Genomic DNA, 19588 nt, shown 5'->3' with positions numbered 1-19588 from the left:
TCTGCTATGCGTACAGGTGACAGTTTATTTTATTAGGCCATGGCATAGGGGCTGGGGGCAGCAGAGCCTCATGACAACCTACTGTGTGTGTCACTAATTCTGAAAGATCTTCTTGGAGTAATGAATACACTCAATAGGACCAGGTTGGGGAAGATGAAATAAAATTGGCCTTCATTCACCTCCAGCCCTCAGGGGAAACTAACTCAAATATATATATTTGAAGTACCATCCCTTAAAAAGAAGTCCCTCTCATCATTATCAAACGGGTTTAATTTATCCACAGGAAAATTAGTTGCTTAAAAGTCTATATTTCTCTCTGCTCTGGTTTTCAGTTTACAAGGGCTGGTAAAATAAAAGGATTTACTTATTTTTGTTCTTTAAAAACTGAACTTTGATTTTAATCTATCAGTCCAAATACATTCAATAAGAGTCACCCTCTCTCTAGCCAACCTTCCGGATGTCAGAGAACAAACTCCCAAGTGCACTGCCATCCACTCGAAGTCCTAAGACACAGGAGCATCATTTCCTACCATTGAGAAAATGACACGGGGCTGGGAAGGATAGGGGAGCCCTCCCTCCAGATGGGCGAGCGTGTTTGGTAGAAGAAAGCTTATTCCTGTGTTAAACTCAGAAGTGTGAAACAGCCAACATCTGCTATGTGGGCACTTCAAGAAACGTCTCTGCCAAATATGAGACAGGCTTACTTTCCACTGTGGATTTGGAACTTTCAGGAAAAACTATCCACCACAACTAAAACAAGACAGGGCAGTTCTAACTCTGCCCCTAGGAGGCTTTGCTGTGCTTGCTTTTTCTTCCCATTTTCTTAGCTTGAAAACCAGAAATGAGTTCAGCTTGCACCCTAGGTGGGAACGCAGGGAGGGGGGGAGGGAACCTGTGTAAGCTGAAGTTTGTCACAGTAGGCAGAAGAGTCGCTTTGCAGCCCGGGCCCATTTCAGGGTGTACTGCTTCACAGCCACACTGTAAAGTGTTAAAAATCCTCCCACCCACCCCCAGAATATATATATATATATGTATATTAAAAAAAATCCCCTGTCCATCTCTCAGTACACAAAAGGACCTCATCACACTGCAAAAATAGCAGTACCCACTTTGGTCAATTAAAACAAACAAACAAATTAACAAACAAAAAAGCATACATTATTTCTTTTCAAATCTGTGTACTTACCTATAATAACCAATACAGCTAAAAGCACTACCTACATAGGCAAAACTTGGTATTGCATAATTCGTATAAATTTGAAACCCCTCCCCCCAAATATTAATTGGAAGATGAAAAACATGAAAGGTTAATAGAAAAAACACCAAAATACTGAAAATATTGCTGGTCGATTACAACTTTGAAGCGGCAACTATACACAGCCATGATATGCTTTATAAACGTGAGATAAAGGTGTAACTGTCTAAAAAATCCATGATGTCACACATTGTTCTTCGTCTGGAGTACAAAATATTTCATCATAAAAATGGTAAAGATTTAAAACGATAATAAATGCAGCAAAACAAGTGTAGTGATGTCACTTTTGTGGTTTTTTTTTGTCTTTTGTTTTTTTAAATTTCAAGGCAAGGCACGTAATGTGGACATTATATCTTCGTGCAAATTAGGATTACTGGAAAGAGTACTTTTAATTAAAATTTTAAGAGACATAGAGGCAACATGTGTCTGCCCATGCACACTATGGATCTGTCAATACGAGAGATGTGTTGAACAAGGCTAATGTCTGAAAGCACCATGCACGTTGCCAGCACCCCGATGGCACTTCTCTGAAGAGCGTGTTTCCCTACCCTATGCCCTGGCATTCATTCCCAGCCTGTACGCTGGGAGCTTTACCCTTGTGACATGGATTTACCTGCCTCTTTGTCTCTACGATGCAGATTTTATAGAACCGTTTGTACACCCTATGGGTTCTTGATGCAACCAGTAATTTTAAATAAATAATTTGACCTCTGATGAGGCTGCAGCTAAGCCAACCTAAGTGCTGTGTTTTCATTCATTGTTTTTCCTTTCAAGCACATGATTTGTCTTGATTTAATGCCTTTTTAAAATGCCCTCAAAAACTGAGGGGAAAATAAATTCGCTCAAAATTATTTTAAATTCTTTTTAATCCCCTCAATTTAGAGTCCAAGGGCTGAAGGACTTATAATCACAATTCCCCTTTAGATATAAATTTATAAATTGCACTTGCCTCTGTTAAGTGTATCTTTTGTGGGGAAAATATTATATTAATTTTTACTGTTGCATGCAGAGGTAACACTTTACCCACACAGAGGCATTTCTTCCATAGAGCCTTTGAGTTCAAACCGTTTTTTTTTTTCCTATTTTTCATTTTTTTTTGTCCTTTTTTAAGATTTCAAACTGGGTTACACACTGGAAAAGGCTGGGTTAAGGGCCAAAATTTAATAAATCTGTACGGATAACTAAAGGCTACAGAGATTTTATATATATATATTTTTTAACTTTTAGAAATCAGAGTGCTTATAAAATGGCTGGCTCATGGCTCTGTCCCCAGCACCTCTGATGCCGCCTCCTAGCCTTGGTGGGATAACCAGGAATAGTGACTCCATGCGTAAACAACAAGAATACTAACCAAGAAAACTAGCTTATCATGCAAATATTAAGGCATCTAGAAAGTCAGTTAAAATATATTGTCATAGAGACAGAACATCTATTTCCCAGCGGACTTCATGAACAAAGGCTACGTTGCGGGGGCTGCAGTCTAGCATCGTGAGATATCATCGACCCTTCGTGTCGTTAGAGCGTCAACCTTAAGGGAACTAGTGATTGTAAGTGCTGTCTTCTTCCTCAGCTTCGCTCCTCCCTCCCTTTCTTCCAGTCTTCTTCTTTTCCTTTGCGTTGAGTGTTTTTCCCCTAATTTTCTTAGACTATTGTTGTGTTTCCTTCCCCTCAGTTGCTTGTCTCCGCTTGAAGGAAAGGTTCTCCAATTATGTTCAAACCATAATTTTGGACATTTGCCGGTAAGATGGGTGTCCTATTTGACACTTGGAAAGGAACCAAGCTAGCCCAGGTACCAGGACTGTTGAGAGGAGAAGGGGAGGAGGGAGGGAAGAAAAAAAGAGAAACACAATGTTAATATCGCCAGTCATATTAGAAGTATAAATTCTAAATTCTAAATGCATCAAATTACAACTATTATGTTTTAATTTTTTAAATTAAAATTGTAATGAAGTTTAAAATTTAATAGCATGCATTAACTGTGCTAAATTACACATATTGTACATATATGCATTACAGGAAATAACTTCTATTTTATACACAACATACAAATATATAATCTATATGATCTCTTGCTTTCATGGAAAGACCTAAGACGCAGAAAAACATGAAATAGGATACATTCACAACTGCTGAACTCTATCTGATTAAGGATATTCTTTTTCATATATTCAACCCACTTCAATGTAATAAGTGGAGAACGATTTTTATTGTTCAAACGAAGAAAAAGAAAAGCAGAAATTTCTGGTGATACCAGACTATTGTAGTTTGCTAGACTTATTAATTGTGTTTAACTTTTAATTCACAAAACACTTTGGGTAAGATGTGTTTATCTGCGCCTACTAGGTTACATAAATTTAAAAATTAATGAAATACATATCCTTTTCTCTCTAATGAGAAAATAATACATTTTCAGACAGGTCCACATATATAATGCAATTTGAAACACCTAATGATCATATATAACTGAAAAGTTTTAGACAACCAAGCGATGTCTATCCTGAATGCACAGTTTGTTGCATTCTATGCAGAAGCCCATATGGAGGGTTCAGCACAGGGGGCTGCTGGGTTCTCTGGCGTTTTTCTGCTCTCCTCTATAATTTCTTTTAGATAAAACCAAAGCTTTCCTTTCCATTCATTTTTCCTCACATTGGCTGGCAACAGAGCCTGAGCATTCCCTGATGTCACCACCAGGAATGACGGCACATTTGGAATAGCACATTTGAGGACGGAAAGAGAAGGGGAGTGGCCTGTGCCAGCCTTCCTGTCTCTTGCCAGTCAGCTGTGCAACAGCCTATGCTGGCCTTGGGATTTACAAACAAGTTTGAAAAAAATTTCTCTAGTTGTTCCTGGCATAATTTCTCATAAAAGTTTCATATGGAGAAAAGGAATGCCAGACAGCACCACACAGCACCCAACCCCAAACATTCTGGGTTAGACCTAATCTACTGCATTATTTGTATTGATACTCAACTTGGAGGTAACGTCAGCCACATAGCAGCTGCATTGCTGGACCAATGAAAGATCACACAGACAATTCTGCCTCCAGTTTAGCAATGTCTGGCATGGCCTACTCTTCATGTTTTAAATTTTATTTACCATCCTCTACTGTTGGAATCAATAGGTGAGATGGGATTTACTACTGTAGTTAACGATCTAGACATGCCTATCTGTTTGACTCTCAAATGCATAAAAAACATGACAATTAACAAAAATAAACCATTTTAAATAAAAAGACAAATACATAACCTTTTCTTACTCTGAAGACACCTCAATATAAAACACGGCTTATTTCTACCTGTCTAGGAATATATTGCCCAGCAATGTGTCAAAAGAAAAGAAAGCAGTGACTTTTTGCTCAAGGGTTTTATGATTAAATAACCAGGTCAACAGCAGCAAATCTTGACTTCTACGTTGCTAATCATTCAGTACGCTGCTTAGCATATGACAGGTGTGTTACAAAATTTGAGACAAATAAATCAGTGGCCTGAACTCATTTTTAACCCAACTAATTTTAAGAGATACTGACCTTGATTGCCTGTATTTGTAAGCACACTGTCATCTGAGTACCTCTGAATTTAAAACCGAGATGCTCCGTACCAAGTTTATGCAGAAAAAAAAAAAAAACACACCAACCTACATATCTTCCTGAGATGATGAATTACCCCAACCCTAAAGACTACATATTTTTACTGAAATCTTTTCTGAGAGACCTGACTGTTTTTCACATATTTTCTCTCTTCCTACACACCTCTTCAGAATTATTTCTGTAGTCTGTAGCATTGACTGGAACAATGTTACATAATGTGCCAAGAAACTTATTTTCCCCTCAACTGTGCCTCACTGCACTCTGCACAGAGTTCTGTTACGGCACTTATTACATCGCCGCAGAGCCAGCTGCTCTCCGCAGTTATCTTACTGACGGAAAGGTGAACACCACAGGGGAGAAAATGGCCCACTGTTTCTTAACAATAAGGCAAATGACAAAACAGCCACCTATAATTTTTAACCTAAAGTAAGCAGCGTGTGTCAAAAGTAAACGTCTAGCTCAACAGATAAGCCTTGGCAATAAAATACAGCATCATCAACAAGGCACCTTGTGAAATCCACAAGAATCCCCGAATAGATGAGCTCCACAGAGTCATCTAGAGATTGTATGCTTTGGAGAGAGTGTCTTATGGACTGAAAAATAAGTGTGGCACCTATACCAAATACCTGGAGAAAAGAGAAGAATCCAGAACAAATGGCTGTTCATCACAGACAGAGGATTCATGTTGTATAATGTGCAACAAATTTTACTTAAATGCTTAGCTAATCTTTTTGAATCTCCTGGCCAACATGATGGCCATACCAACACTACAGAGTGTAGTATATTTGTTGATACTGTTTATGAATCTTTAGGGGAAAGTAAATCTCAAACAGGAACACTATGCAGACCCCATATATTGGTTTTACAAGCCTCTTATCACCAATCCATAGGTCAAGTTCAGAACCATAAGGACATTCTTTAGATCCCTAACAGCAGTTCCCGTAGGGGGAACAATCCTGATAAAATAACTCAGTGCCTATAGAATAAGGTTAAATGTTAAACCAAACTAGTTCATTTAATTAAAAAAAATAGCACCTAAATTTTCATAGTTCTTCACTGAGAACGCATAAGCACCATCACGCTGTGGCTCCCAAGTGGATGCCAATATCCACACCCACACATTTACATAGGCAGATTGAGTAAATATAAAATAAGTCTTGGTTTTCATTCCTGGGGGAGTTAAAATTATATGAATTATTTTATGTTCAATTAAAAAAATCTATACGTTGACTAGTAAGAGTTTCACTATATAGTTGAAAGGATTTCCAAAACATTCAAAGCCAACCATGTGTAGCTTCAAGCTTGCGTTCACTTCGTTATCATTAGATTTTGCAATGTCAAATCACCTTTAGGTAAACTAAAGACGAATCTGACTGAAACCTGATAACATATATTTAGAAAACATCTGCTACCCATAACCCCTGGAAACAAAAGCAGTAAGAAAAGGATACAAGTATGAAGAATAAGAGTCAAAGAGTTCAAAAGATTTCAGCAGCATCATAAAAAAAAAACACAATTTATGTTGAAGGCATGCATGATGAGATAGATCATACACAAAACACATGACAACTAAAGTAAAATTTGAGAAACAAATATTTTGGATAGCTTGGAAAATATATTCATCTTACTGTGACCATCTGTATAAACTGACTCTCACCAACAGGGAAGCCATAAGCCAATTCCTTTGACTTAGGAGATAGTCAGGGAGTGATGGTCCTGATTCAGTTTACACTGGAGTCTCTTGTCTTTGTTGAAGAAACTCAGCGAATCATTTAACGAACTGTTTCAGGGTAATGGGGAAGACTTGGCAATTGAATTAGAAATGATCCAGAGTTCCAAATGACTCAATTCATAGATTTAGCTCAAAAGGAGAAATTTCTAGATAGTCACACTGGTGAACAGAAGGAGCCATGTCTGATGATTTAGTTCTTGAGATGGTCACTATTATCTCCTCTCATGGGTGAAGGAACGAAGGCCAATCTCTCCCACATAGCCCTCAGATATAAACAATTCTGTTTGTGTCCCATGGCCATTTCACTATGATAATTTGTCTTCCTATAAAGTGACATGTTGGTCCAACCTTTGCAAGAACTTTTAGAACAGAATTTTCGTAAGGCAAATAGATTTGCTTTAAGAGACAATGAATTTGCCATACAGTACACAGACTATGTCATAACCTCATCAATGTTGACAAAGGGACTTGTGTACTGCGTGAGCAACAACCTCAAGTTGTCTAGACCTGTCTTCTCAGGAAGCAAAAATAGCTCCCAGGTAACATTATAGTAAAAGCTAAGGGGGAATGTGGCTTGAAATTCTCAAAAAACTTGAGAAAAGCAATAGAGTTGGGTAGATGGTACCTTTAAAACTTATAGTTCTTACATCTAGATAAACTATAGTTGTTCCACTAAAGGAGTAAACAGACTCTTTATCTTTCAATGAAAGAGAAAAAAATGGAGTGGATGCCAAAGCAACATCTGAGGGTCATTTAAAAAAATTTTTCATCATGTGACTGTGCCTTAAAGGCCCAAAGTGATTGGTTCTTTGGCTTTTAACACAGTAACCAACCAGAACTACAGGGTGTCAAATAAACATGCATCCAAAGTAAAAAGCTTCACCTGTTAGTCTTAGATCACTAAAACAGTGAGAGCTGTTTGAAGAATGTCTCAGTCCATGTATTACTAATTGATGCTCATTTCATTCGTAGGCATTCAAACTGTGCTAAGTCATATCATGTCAGCGCTCTAATTATACTAATACTTTCCAGGGGAATCATAAGATTGGCCATTCAGGTTTACATACTACATTCACTTCAAAGATTGTAGATACTCGTCTAAGAAACTTGAGAACTTGAGAAATGCTAAGCAATAGAGCACAAAGATGAGGCAGATTTATACGAAGTCCAACCATACCAGTGGCCATTTTGTTAACAGAGATAAAACACACAATGGCACAGGAAGCACGAAGACCATATAAAATGACAGTTTAGAAAAATTCACCTCCGACTCCTTTGCACCAATTTCAGGTATCACTTATTATTCTTTAAGCCAAACAATAATTTTATTAACAAATTACTAACATGCTGGTTTTAGTGTTTCTTCCAAAACATACAGCAAAGTATTTCCTCTACTAAAGTGAAAGCATGTCTGAAAACATTAGACTGTCTACATTTACTATATTGTCTAGATAGATACACCACACTGTGTAGATACACCATACTGTCTAGATACACTGTACTGTGTACATATACCACACTGTCTACATATATCATTCTGTCTGGATGCACCACACACATGCATATACACCATACTGTGTAGATATACCATACTGTCTAGATACACCACACTGTGTAGATAGATATACTATACTGTCTAGATACACCACACTGTGTAGATACACCATACTGTCTAGATATACCCTACTGTCTAGATACACCATACTGTACAGATAAACCACACTGTCTACATATACCATACTGTCTAGATATATGACACACATGCATCTACACATGTGTAGATACACCATACTGTGTAGATATATCATACTGTTTAGATATACCATACTGTCTACATATACCATACTGTCTAGATACACCACATTATGTAGATATACCACACTGTCTAGATACACCACACTTTGTAGATACACCATACTGTCTAGATATACCATGTTGAATCTCAACTAGCTGCTTGCTTCCCTAAATCTCAAAGGCTATGCATTGTCTTATGAAAAACAATTCACTCACATTACTAGAAGGAATAAATGAACAAGGCTTCAAGCTGAATGTATTAATATCTTAGAAGAACGCGGCATCTAATCAATAGCACTTACATGGCAGAAGTAATTTGCCAGACACTGGTCTACATGACTGACCGACCTTAATGTTTTCGGTCCTAACAGCGAACATTCATGCTTAATTTATGGACGAGGAGTCAGAAGCCTGAGCTGTATCCAACTGTGCAGAGTCATGGGACTGCAGTACTGTAGGCCCAGAGTACCACATTCTCAGTTTCCCTCAGCACTCCATGGAAAACATGAGCATTTGTTGTCACTATATCTCTACTGCATGTGAATTACAGAAGATACTCAATTACGGCCGACGCACAGAGGCACTAGAACACCTGAACGAGAATAATCATTGTGGAGCCCAGCTTCCACATGAGTAACTGTAGCTTACTTAGCTGGTGCTAGTTGCTTCTCAGCCCCGTTTTAAATGAGGCAGACTGAAAGTAAAATATACGACATGCTTTACACAGGTCCTGGGTTTCTTTGATTTATTTTCCCCATGTTTAATGATCATTATCGCCATCTGAATGATCTTATTTGCATGCAAGATGATTTCTAATGATTATCACTATTTGCAATAGTCTGCGTCAGAAAGCTCCCTGGCTAGCCCTTACCTGCTCTGCAAAGGCCCCCTGTGAGCTCTCTGGGAAACACCAACTATCATAATCTGCAGGTGGCTCCTGGAATGATTCTAACGGCAAGCAATAGCACTTCATCGTAATGAAAGAGAAATGTATTTATTTCTTAACTAAGTAGGTAAATAGCCTTCTTTATAGTTCATCCCTGGGGAGCCACACTTTTGAAAATAACATCCAACAGCAGGCTGTCAAACCTCACTGGTTTGTATTCGATCGTTTCCGATGACTTTGCTTGTGGGGTACGCTGGATTGAAGGTTCACTTTAGAAAGCACAAGTGAGAGCATTTTCCACGTTAGAACGCGGCACATGCCAGTGAAGGACTTGATCTAAGGAAGAAGGCAAGCAACAGTGACTTCATATGGGAACACTGCAGCTGCAGAGGCAACAGGACCATCACTACACTTAGCTCTTCTCTCATAAAAGCGACTAAAAAAAATCCTAGAAAGCCCTCCAACAAGGGAACCGATAGACTTAAAAGTCACAAAAACTTACTTGCTCATATTTGAATGTAAACGGGATTTAAGAGAAAATTCTCCCCCTCAATCGGTCAAATTAAACAAATTTTAAAAAGCAACTTGAGTTGATCTTGCTCATATTTTAGATCTAAAATGTATGATCGAAAATTATGAAGACAATTACAGTTTAACTACAGGACACATACACATACATATATCAACTTATGGAACTGCGGGAGGTTTTTGCCAATTAAAAATATATGGCATTGTAGGCTAACTGTTGTCATTTTCCACCCGCGGCTAGACCATGCGCAGGGAAGCCCACATGTTGCTTTCCGGCCTTTCTCTAGTCTGTATTCCTCTCCACCCCTGGGCTCCTTTCAGTGCTATTGTTACAAGGGTTATGGCTTCCCTTATTTGCATAAGTGATTCTTCAACTGCAGACACTTCCCTACAAAAATGGTCCTCCAGAATAGTGCCTCTCACAGAGCGGACCACCAAAGGCCAACTACATGAAAGAGAAGTGTGAGCTTTGTACAAAAGCCAGGAGCCTCCCTCACAAAGGATTTTTATTTAAGAGCAAGATCCAGTATGACTTATACGGCTTTACCTCTAAAGGAGAGGACCTGCTTCTGCAAGAACAGGAAGAGCCGGATGACACAGAGTTCAGAGTTAAACTTGGGATGCTGGCTCCTTCATCGTGCTCACACGTGCAGGGAACGGAAACAAAGTGAAGCAGAGAGAGAAACTCACTTTCCAGTTTCTGCCACGTGACCCGTGCATTGTTAGTCACTGTGTGGAAATGCGATAGGATCTGCCTTTTTCTACTAAAAACTTTGCATTTCCCATAAAATAGATTTTGTTCCAGGCTCTATTGTGTAAATACGATCCAAGTCACAACACACCTCGTCCTAGCTCTGAGACCACAGCAGTAAAGAAACAACGGTGTGTGGGCCCACGAAGCCGACTTCCTCAGCCGAGAACGTACGTGTTTACCCGGTGCTTGGCATAAACCGTCTTCAAACAGCGTCAGTGTTAAGCACACTTCCTTTAGCTGCAAAGGGTTAATCAGTAAGGTTTGCATTTGAGAAGGTTCTGAATCCTGCTCCTCCCTCTCCGGCTCTGCTGCCAAAAACCATCTGACAGGAAACGGAAGATTAAGTTTGTCCTACCTAGGCGAACAAAGAGTGCTCTGAACAGGCCACCGCTTCACTGCAGAGGGGGAACTTTTCTAAGCCCGCTGGAATCTGCAGTGCAGCTCGGAAAACACCATGGAGAAAGTTGTCCTCTCTCCTTTAACATCTTGTCCCCGGATCATCTCGTTTGGGTCACACTGCCCATCCAGAAAGGTTGACCGAAAGCTCCAGACATAATCATGTGGAAAGGGGACATTATTGATTCCTATGGTCCATTGTTCCCCCATCCTAAGTCCCTGAAGTTCAAGTTCAATCTGGAATTACATCATGTCTGGTTTCTCCTGGTTACCAGACGGCTTGAGACGTGACCACAGCTACAGAAAAAAACAAACAGCCTTCTTCACGCTTCGGCTCCCCTATCGATTCAAACGTAAACTTTTTTTCTTTCTCTCAAGTATGCTTCAAGTATGGAGCATGGTTAATTTAGAGATTAAGTTCCAAATTAGATTATCTAATGGCATCTTAATGGATTGCTGACCCATTTCCTGTGGGATGGCAGCATGCAAGTCTGGCTGGAATACAATTAATTTCTTAGGAAGTGTTCTGAAGAGTTTGTCTAGATAAAAAGGAAATGTCCAGTTCGACAAATCTTTCTTTATAAATGGAGAAAACTAGGTGAAAACTACAAGTCCCGACACAGCTCTCAAAAGCCAGATCAGAGACATCGTGTGTTTATAGAAAACCATGTCAGATCATTTTTAAAAAATGCTAACGACTTTAGCTTTGATTTCCTAACAGGTGCAAATAATATTGATGAGAACGGAAAGTCTCTGCTTTCAAGAGACTGATAAAAGCAGAGCGGCAGCTAGCTGTCCTGTAACCAAACACTGGTCATGCGCAACTTTCGTGATTCTCTGCCTGGAACCTGTAGGATTCTCCTCTACATCTCTCTCATCCGCGTTTCAAATAGAGTTCCAGAGTGGTGCCAGGGACCCAGAATGCTGTAAACAATTTTAACAGTCCGAACACACTCTAGAGCTAATAGCTGAAAGGGAGATTCAGTGATGGGAATCCAGCTCCCCCCCAGGAACCACAGGAACAGCCCAGCTGCCAGGCTGCAGTTCTGTGTCAAGATAAGAACCTTTGAGCAGGAAACGCTAACCTGGGGCATGTGCAGGGATAACCCAAGAATAACGTTAAAATAAAAGTTAACTACATAAGGACAGGAGTGCATACACGCCTTTATCACGTGCCTGCCACATATCTGTATATATAAACACATATGTGAATACATACAGTTTGCAACCTATTAAAATTATTAAGTTTTTATCTTTTAGTCTTTTGATAGAGAGGATACATCTTATAAAGGAAATTGTATGGATAGTGGAGGGGAATTGGTAACGGCTTTTGCAGTAACTATTAAGTATGAAATATTCACTATTCATATTCACCTTCATTTTGCCCTCTTCCTCTTGACCAGCCAGATCCAAATAACCTTTACTGGCTGCTGAACTCCTCTTGGGAAATCAAGCAACTCTCTGGAATTGCAGTAATAAACGACAATTTCTTACAAAAACATGTGTAAAGCAATGACAGGATGAAGTAGTCAACTCACAGAAAGGAACCGGGAACACTTATGCCACAGAAAATCGCTGATAAATGTCTCTGGTGCCATTCAATTATGGCATACGCAGAAACAAGAAAAATCCTTCCAATTATTTCAGTAAAATCTTCATTTATTCATTATTTCAGGGGCTGAGCAAATGGTTTGTGTAAACATATCCTTCAGTAACACGCGCGTGTTTATTTTAGCCATCTGAAGGCTTCTTCTATGTTTATATACGCCATCAGACACACACAACCACTCTCTTGTGGCTTCGCGTCTTCTTAAAGGGGTGAAGGGGGGAAAAGGAGAACGAAACAATAAATCCAGTTTCTCTCTGCAGAAAGCATCCATCCAATGTTTTAAAATAACTTATGTTTATATTATTCTTAGATTGTCCTTCAGCTTTTTTTTTTTCATTCAATTACACTGCTCTTATTTGAAAGAGCAAGCAAGAGTCTGGCTTGGGTCTTAAGAAAGCAAGCTAGTTAGCAAGTTAACTGTTGTATGTGTTTATACCCACACAACTCACTTGTGCAGAAAACAACAGAATGTATGCATGGAGGAGGACAAAGAACAAACACAGCAGTACCCAGCTTGAGCCGTTCCTCTCCTAACATCCTCCTAGGAGAATCTACCCTGATTGAAGAGGAAACAAGGCCTTCAGTATTTTTTTTCTGTATCAACTCCAGCAACCAACCATCTACTTAGGCAGGAAATTTCATTTTCTCTAGATTTGAGTAAGGACCTAGCTTGTCGGTTTACACACATGCAACACACTTGCACGCGCACACACACACACACGCACACACACACCCCCTTCACAAAATGCTAAGGTCAAAGCAAAGAAACCCCTTCAGGACTGTAACCTGAAAGGCCTGTGAGACCCTGCCTCACAGCTTTGGCACATGATGGAGTTTCTGAGCTAGGGTGGGATTCGGCAAGTAGATCTCCAGCTTGAGTAGGATGCGCACATCTCCCTCCCTGCCATTTCCAGACCCTCAGATAAGCTGTTTTTTGACAAAGAAGCATCTCTAGAGGGCAGCTGGTTCAAGCAGGAATGAAAGCAAGTGAGGACAAATCAGGTGGCAACATACACAATCCTAACAAAATAAAGCAAATCCAAATACTTGCTTTGCTGTGCCCTTCTATCTACAGGCAGGCTTCATGGATTGCCTTTGGGTATAAACACATTTGTGCACACACACACGCACACACACACACACACAAATCAAAGCAAAAGGCTATCAACTTGAAAGTGGGGGAGCATGGAAGTGGTTGGAGGGTGGATAGCTGAGAGGGGTTGGAGGGTGGTTAGCTGGGAGGGGCTGGAGGGTGGGTAGCTGGGAGGGGTTGGAGGGTGGATAGCTGAGAGGGGTTGGAGGGTGGTTAGCTGGGAGGGGTTGGAGGGTGGATAGCTGAGAGGGGTTGGAGGGTGGTTAGCTGGGAGGGGCTGGAGGGTGGGTAGCTGGGAGGGGCTGGAGGGTGGCTAGCTGGGAGAGGCTGGAGGGAGAAAAGGGAGGGGGAAAAGTGATCTAGTTCTATTTCAACTAAAAACATATTAAACAACAATAACCACAAAAAGCCACCAAGCAATAGCCACAACAGGTATGACTTGTAGTATGTTCTTTGTCTACCACATTAAATCTCAGTCATTTGCGTCTGTGGCTGAACAAATCTATCTTTGCCTAATATTGTCAAACTACTTGGAGGACGCTATGGCTTTAGCTGTCTTCATCCTTCTTAAAGTGATAGTGACACAGGCAGGATCTGTCTTTTCAATATCTAAAAACAAAATCCATGAAGTTTTAGAAACATAGGCCACCTTGCCTCCAGCTCAGGGTCTTGTCTGCCTAGCCTCCCCAGTGCTAGGGCTAAAGCCTTGCCCCATCATGTCCCACAGGTGTACCCATCTTTGAAAATGGTAGCTAAGCCAAGAGAACTACTATCTCATCTGAGCATGTTCTGAACAGTGACACGCAGATTCAAGGAGCTGGGAGTGTAACTCTTCCAGTACTTAGGGTGGCACCCCCACCCCGACTCAGCGAATCTGTGTAGAACGCATAGAAACACCTCAAACACCAACAATGTGCCCTCTCGAGTCATGACAAGAAGAGCAGATGCAACCCAAGGCATACTTCAAGGCTTTATCGATGACTCAGTCCATCACATAGCTATCCACCAATCCTAAGAAAGATTAGTATCCTCTGAGAAGGGGAAAAATGAAATCAATAAATTTAGGTGGTCTCCCCAGCCCAGATTCACTATGATCTGAAAGCTGCTTGTCACGTCAGTTTGCTTGCTGTGAAAGGGAGCTTCAGGATGAAAAATGCTATCAGTCACTGTGGTCATTCTTCTCATATGTGTGTTGCATGTCCTTTTGGGAAAAACCAAGTTCTAGAAGATTCCAGAACTACTAAGACTTAGTACAAAACGTACGTTGCCAAAAACTTACATCTTTTTGGTTTTAATGCGCTTCAAAGATATTATCCTCTTCTAGATTAAGTAAATGCCCATCAGTAGTCTACTGATTAAGAAGTTCTGACAGCCAGAGACACATTTAGAAACATAAGACTCTTTCATCTAATCGGCTGTCCTTGTGAACGTAGGCCATTCTGCTGATAGGCAAAGCATGGAGTAGAGGATTGTTACTTAATAAACTAATGCAAACATCGTGTTATCAAGTCTAATTAAATTAACTTTAAATAGCTTACTAATTCAGACTCTTAAGCCACTTTCATTCAATTTAATTAAGCACGATTAATCATTGAGACTAGTTAAATAAGCTACTTTCACCAAGTTTATCTTCCATTTGTAAGTATATATTATATAGTGTTTTTTCCTACTAATATAAACTTCTTGGGGAAGAACATCCCAATAGATTTTTTTTTTAGAGATGATTATTTCCACCAATATTTAAACATGGGAAAAGTCATATTGTAATCACTTAATTGTTAAATTAATTAAATGTCATGGAATCTTTAAAAACCGACTGCAAGGTTGGGGATGGCTGAGCAGTTATTGCTCTTGTTCAGGAGTAAGGTTCAATACAAAGCACCCACCTGGTGGTGGATCACAACCATCCTTATCTCAAGTTCCAGAAGGTCAAATGGCTTCTTCTGATCCCACGGGCACCATATATTTACATGGTGCACACATACACATGCAAGCAAATTACTCACATATAAAATGAATGAATCTAATTTTTTGTTTGTTTGTTTTTATTCTTCGAGACATGGTTTCCTTTTGTAGTTCTGGCTGTCCTGAAACTAGCTATATAGACCAGGCTGGGCTTGAACTCACAGAGATCTGCCTGCTTCTTTCTTCCTATTGCTGGGATTAAAGGCATGTGCCACTACTGCCTGACTGAATAAATCTAATTTTTTTAATTCAGAAAACAAAATCTAGGTAGTTTTTATCTGAGGAAATGGAGACGTTTGACTCCTTGAGCCCACAGCAGGTCCCATCACCCACTATGAAATCAAACACCCTTTTCATAACTAACAACTCAACACCTGACTTCACGCAGAAACTGCAAAGGAATGCTTACAGTCAGCGCAATGGTAAAAACTGTGTTGGCTCTATTTTCAGGAAACGCAAGGGATTTACTCTCTTTTGTTCATCTTTATGTTTTAATATATATTACACCAAAAATTATTTATTGGATACAAACTACTTTGAAAAGATAACAGCTACTTTATAATATTTTTCCAAAACCAAAACATAAGATAATATCAAAACTATTTTCAAATAATTTTCTTAGCCAACCTAATAAAGTCAATTACATCAGTCTGCAAACAGAAATTAAAACTACTTAAACAAAATTTCTTGCTGAACTACAGATTCGAATAATCTTTCCATTCCAAAATGGGCTTGCTCTGTGAACAACAGCGGAACAGACTGACTTGAAACCTTTCTTCCCGTCATTCCCGCTGAGAGAGGAATAAACACTCAGCAGCTTAGGGTCAGCAGAGAGGAAAGAGTTGAGATGAGAAAAACGCATAGAATGTAAAGAACCAATGTTTTATCCTCAGGTAGCAGAAAATCTTGCCTGAAGCTATGATTTCATTTCCAGGCCCTTAAATCTAAATGTCATAGCACACTCCTCCCACTCCCACCAAAACTGTTATAAACTGTCCCAAACATTTGACAGTGTTGAGAAATCCCAACGATCAGTTAACATACGCCACAGTCTCAGGTTAATCGATGTTGCATCTAGACAGGAATTAAACGGGGAGGGGGGACAGGGGAATAGGGATGGGACAGCCAAACAACTAGACTTTTAACATATTTTCTGCACAACTAGTTAAAAACAAACACTTTAGGTTATGTAAGTTTTAGGTGTAAGTGTAGGGTTGGAAATAATTAAAATGTTACCTTTGCCAAGTAATTCCCAATGTATCCTCACTGGTACTGGGGTATAAATGCCTGCCGTTTTGATTCATGGTCCAGTCACAAATCCTCAGCTGTCAATTGAAACCTAGCAGTCAGATATGGATCGAGCAGTACTACAGTTTTTAGTATTTAAATGAACACATGCAAACTAGTACTGAACATGGCATTACTCTTACTTTCCCAAGAGGCAACTTAAAGAAAACAAACAGACAAAATTAAAAACAAACAAAACAAAACAAAAAAAAAACAAGAAGAAAACAAAATCATACTATATAAAGCAAAATTTCCAGACTTTTCCTTAGAAAAAAAAGTTATTGCAATATGCTTCTCTATTAATTAAAGCATACAGAGAAACAAGTGCTTAGAACATGACAATTAGCCAGTATTAGAGTATAAATTGAGCTGAAATAAAAGAAAACGTTAATAATGTTCCATAGAGAGATTATTTTAGAAAGGAAATAAAAATGCGTTTTTTTTTCTATGCGACATACCAAATCATCTATGCAGAGTAGAATAATCAATATCTGTAAAGCATGCAGTTTGCAAAACAGAAGACATGCAGTTTAGAGGAGAAAGGCCCCGCCCTGCATTGACCCTAACAGATAGAGAAGCTGGGAGGCTTCCAGTTTCTCATGTTCTGAATTATATTTTACCTAAAATGGCATTGTTCAGGAAGAGTCAAAGATGAGCTTGAGGTCTATGTAAAATTCAGAGGCGTGGCCCTGTAAATGTGTTCCCACATGGGAAGAAGGTGGAGAAGGTACTGAACAGGACCTGAGACCAATTCTCCCTGGATCTGAGCAGAGGCTCTGCTCTCCTGAGCTCTTCCCAGGACCTAGCCGGCCCTGTTTGCTTAACAGCTGCCCTACAGTGCTAGCAGATTTATTGAAAAGATATATTGCTTATTTTTATGCTTAAGAAAGTAAACTTATCTGTCATGGCAGGGGCAGGGTTGGGGAACAGTCTAGAAAATCGTGGTTTTTAAGCTTTAGAGAGATGCATCCTGCATTGAGAGGAAGCTGCCTCACTGAATGCACCTGGACTGCCTCTTCTGGGAGAGTTTCTAGATGTCCTTTACACTTAGGACAAATTGCTTCAACTCTGTCCCCAAAACACAGGGCTTTAAAAAAAAAGGCTATTAACTCTCAGACTCCAGTTTCTTCAGAGCCGAAGAGCGAGCATGAGGTTTCTGAAAGATAGCTTTTATGCAAAAATGCAATCTAAAATTTGGAAAGTGTATTTAAAGTTCTTGGATATTTAAAGTAGAACTTGTTTTACAAAGAACCGGAAAACGTCCCCTCAGGTAGACAGAGAGAAAGATGCAGAGATGGCTGAATGGCTGGAATCTGCTCAGCTTGGTGTTATAAAGGACTCATAAATCAGAAAGTAAACAGAAACAAAGTAGGTATTTTGGAAACAGCCATAATATTCACACAAAGGAGAAAATATATACCTATTCACTTTTAAACAGATGACATATTTCTGCTATTTGAAAGAAGAAAATATGTTTAGTCTATAGTGTATGAAAAACAACATTGTAAGATTTGTTTCTGAGGGGACATGGGGGGGGGGTGGATACACAAGATCTCACTGTGTAGTTCAGACTGTCCTCAGACACTTTGTCCTCAGCCTCCAGCAGGATTTGGGCTTTTCTTCCTCCTTCCTTCCTTCCTTCCTTCCTTCCTTCCTTCCTTCCTTCCTTCCTTCCTTCCTTCCTCCCTCTCTCCCTCCCTCCCTCCCTCCCTCCTTCCTTTCATGTGCATGCTTGCGTGTGTGTGTGTGTGTGTGTGTGTGCGCGCGCGCGCATGTGCATGAGTTCTCTGAGGGGCCCTTCTAAACAGAAATTCAGTGTGCTAGGCTATACTGATAATCACCAGAAATAAGTGGGGCATATTTCAAAATTTGAGCAAAAAAAAAAAAAAAAGAGAGAGCTTGACCATTTGTGGTCAATTCAGGAGCCACCCCTCCCCCATCCACTTTCACCTGGGGGTGACACTTTTGAGTCATGTTAGCAGGAAGCAAGATGTACTTCCACACACCACAGCCAGTTCTGCTAATGATTAGTCACAGGTTAATGTCTAGGGGATGCTCTGCTTTCTCTGAAAGCTGATAATACTGCACAAAACTGTAAGACCCCAGGACCGCTCATGGGCTATCTCAGACGAAGCTGAGACCCTACTGTCTTCCTGGGAGTTTCTTGTGCAAATCTGAGCAGTTACATGCTGGTGACGTTTTTTCTTTAATCAACCCTAAAAATTGCAAGTGCAAAATCTTTGGCTTTATCCTGCACATTTAAAACCAATGTAAGTTATAACTTTTCTTTCCTACATATACTTTTAAAGAGGTTAAACCAAACTAGCTATTTATTTCCACTTATCATTAATATGTATGCTTATGCGTACATGTACACACCTATGTCTTTTAAAAATATTTTTTCTCTAAAACAGAAAAAAATGTTTAAATATATACAAAATGATCAATGATTGCATTTAACAATAATTTAATGTCAAAGAAGTTGGCAAGATACCAGTTGAATTCATATTGAACTATTGAATTAATCTTCACTCCTTAACTAAAAATTATAAAATATGATTTTCACTTGTTTGTCTATATTATGGGCCAGCACTGCTTACACTTTCAAAGCATCTAAGAAGACAAGTATTTGTGCCAGCTTGTCTATTATCACCCACTTGAGCCAAGTTACTTAAGCAAGAGCGTTTCTCTGTCTTTATTATT

General features: G+C 39.5%; 1 protein-coding gene across 6 annotated transcripts in view; it reads right to left on the bottom strand.

The window, feature by feature from the left end:
* Positions 1-19588, bottom strand: part of Nfib (nuclear factor I B) — a 218088-nt gene that overhangs the window by 3410 nt on the left and 195090 nt on the right. For 3 of the 6 annotated variants that reach the window (XM_038334155.2, XM_038334156.2, XM_038334159.2), the window contains 2 exons: positions 16835-16923; positions 1-3053 (listed from right to left, as the gene is read on the bottom strand). The exon at positions 1-3053 is cut by the window's left edge and continues 3410 nt beyond it. In XM_038334155.2, the coding sequence (XP_038190083.1) occupies positions 2924-3053; positions 16835-16923 (219 nt within the window). In that variant the 3' untranslated portion in view covers positions 1-2923. The remainder of the gene's footprint in view (positions 3054-16834; positions 16924-19588) is intronic. The other 3 variants (XM_038334157.2, XM_038334158.2, XM_038334160.2) reach the window with 1 other exon arrangement.

The sequence above is a fragment of the Arvicola amphibius genome, chromosome 6, assembly GCF_903992535.2.
Source record: "Arvicola amphibius chromosome 6, mArvAmp1.2, whole genome shotgun sequence".
Lineage (NCBI taxonomy): Eukaryota > Metazoa > Chordata > Mammalia > Rodentia > Cricetidae > Arvicola > Arvicola amphibius.
This window is presented reverse-complemented; position numbering and strand designations above follow the sequence as displayed.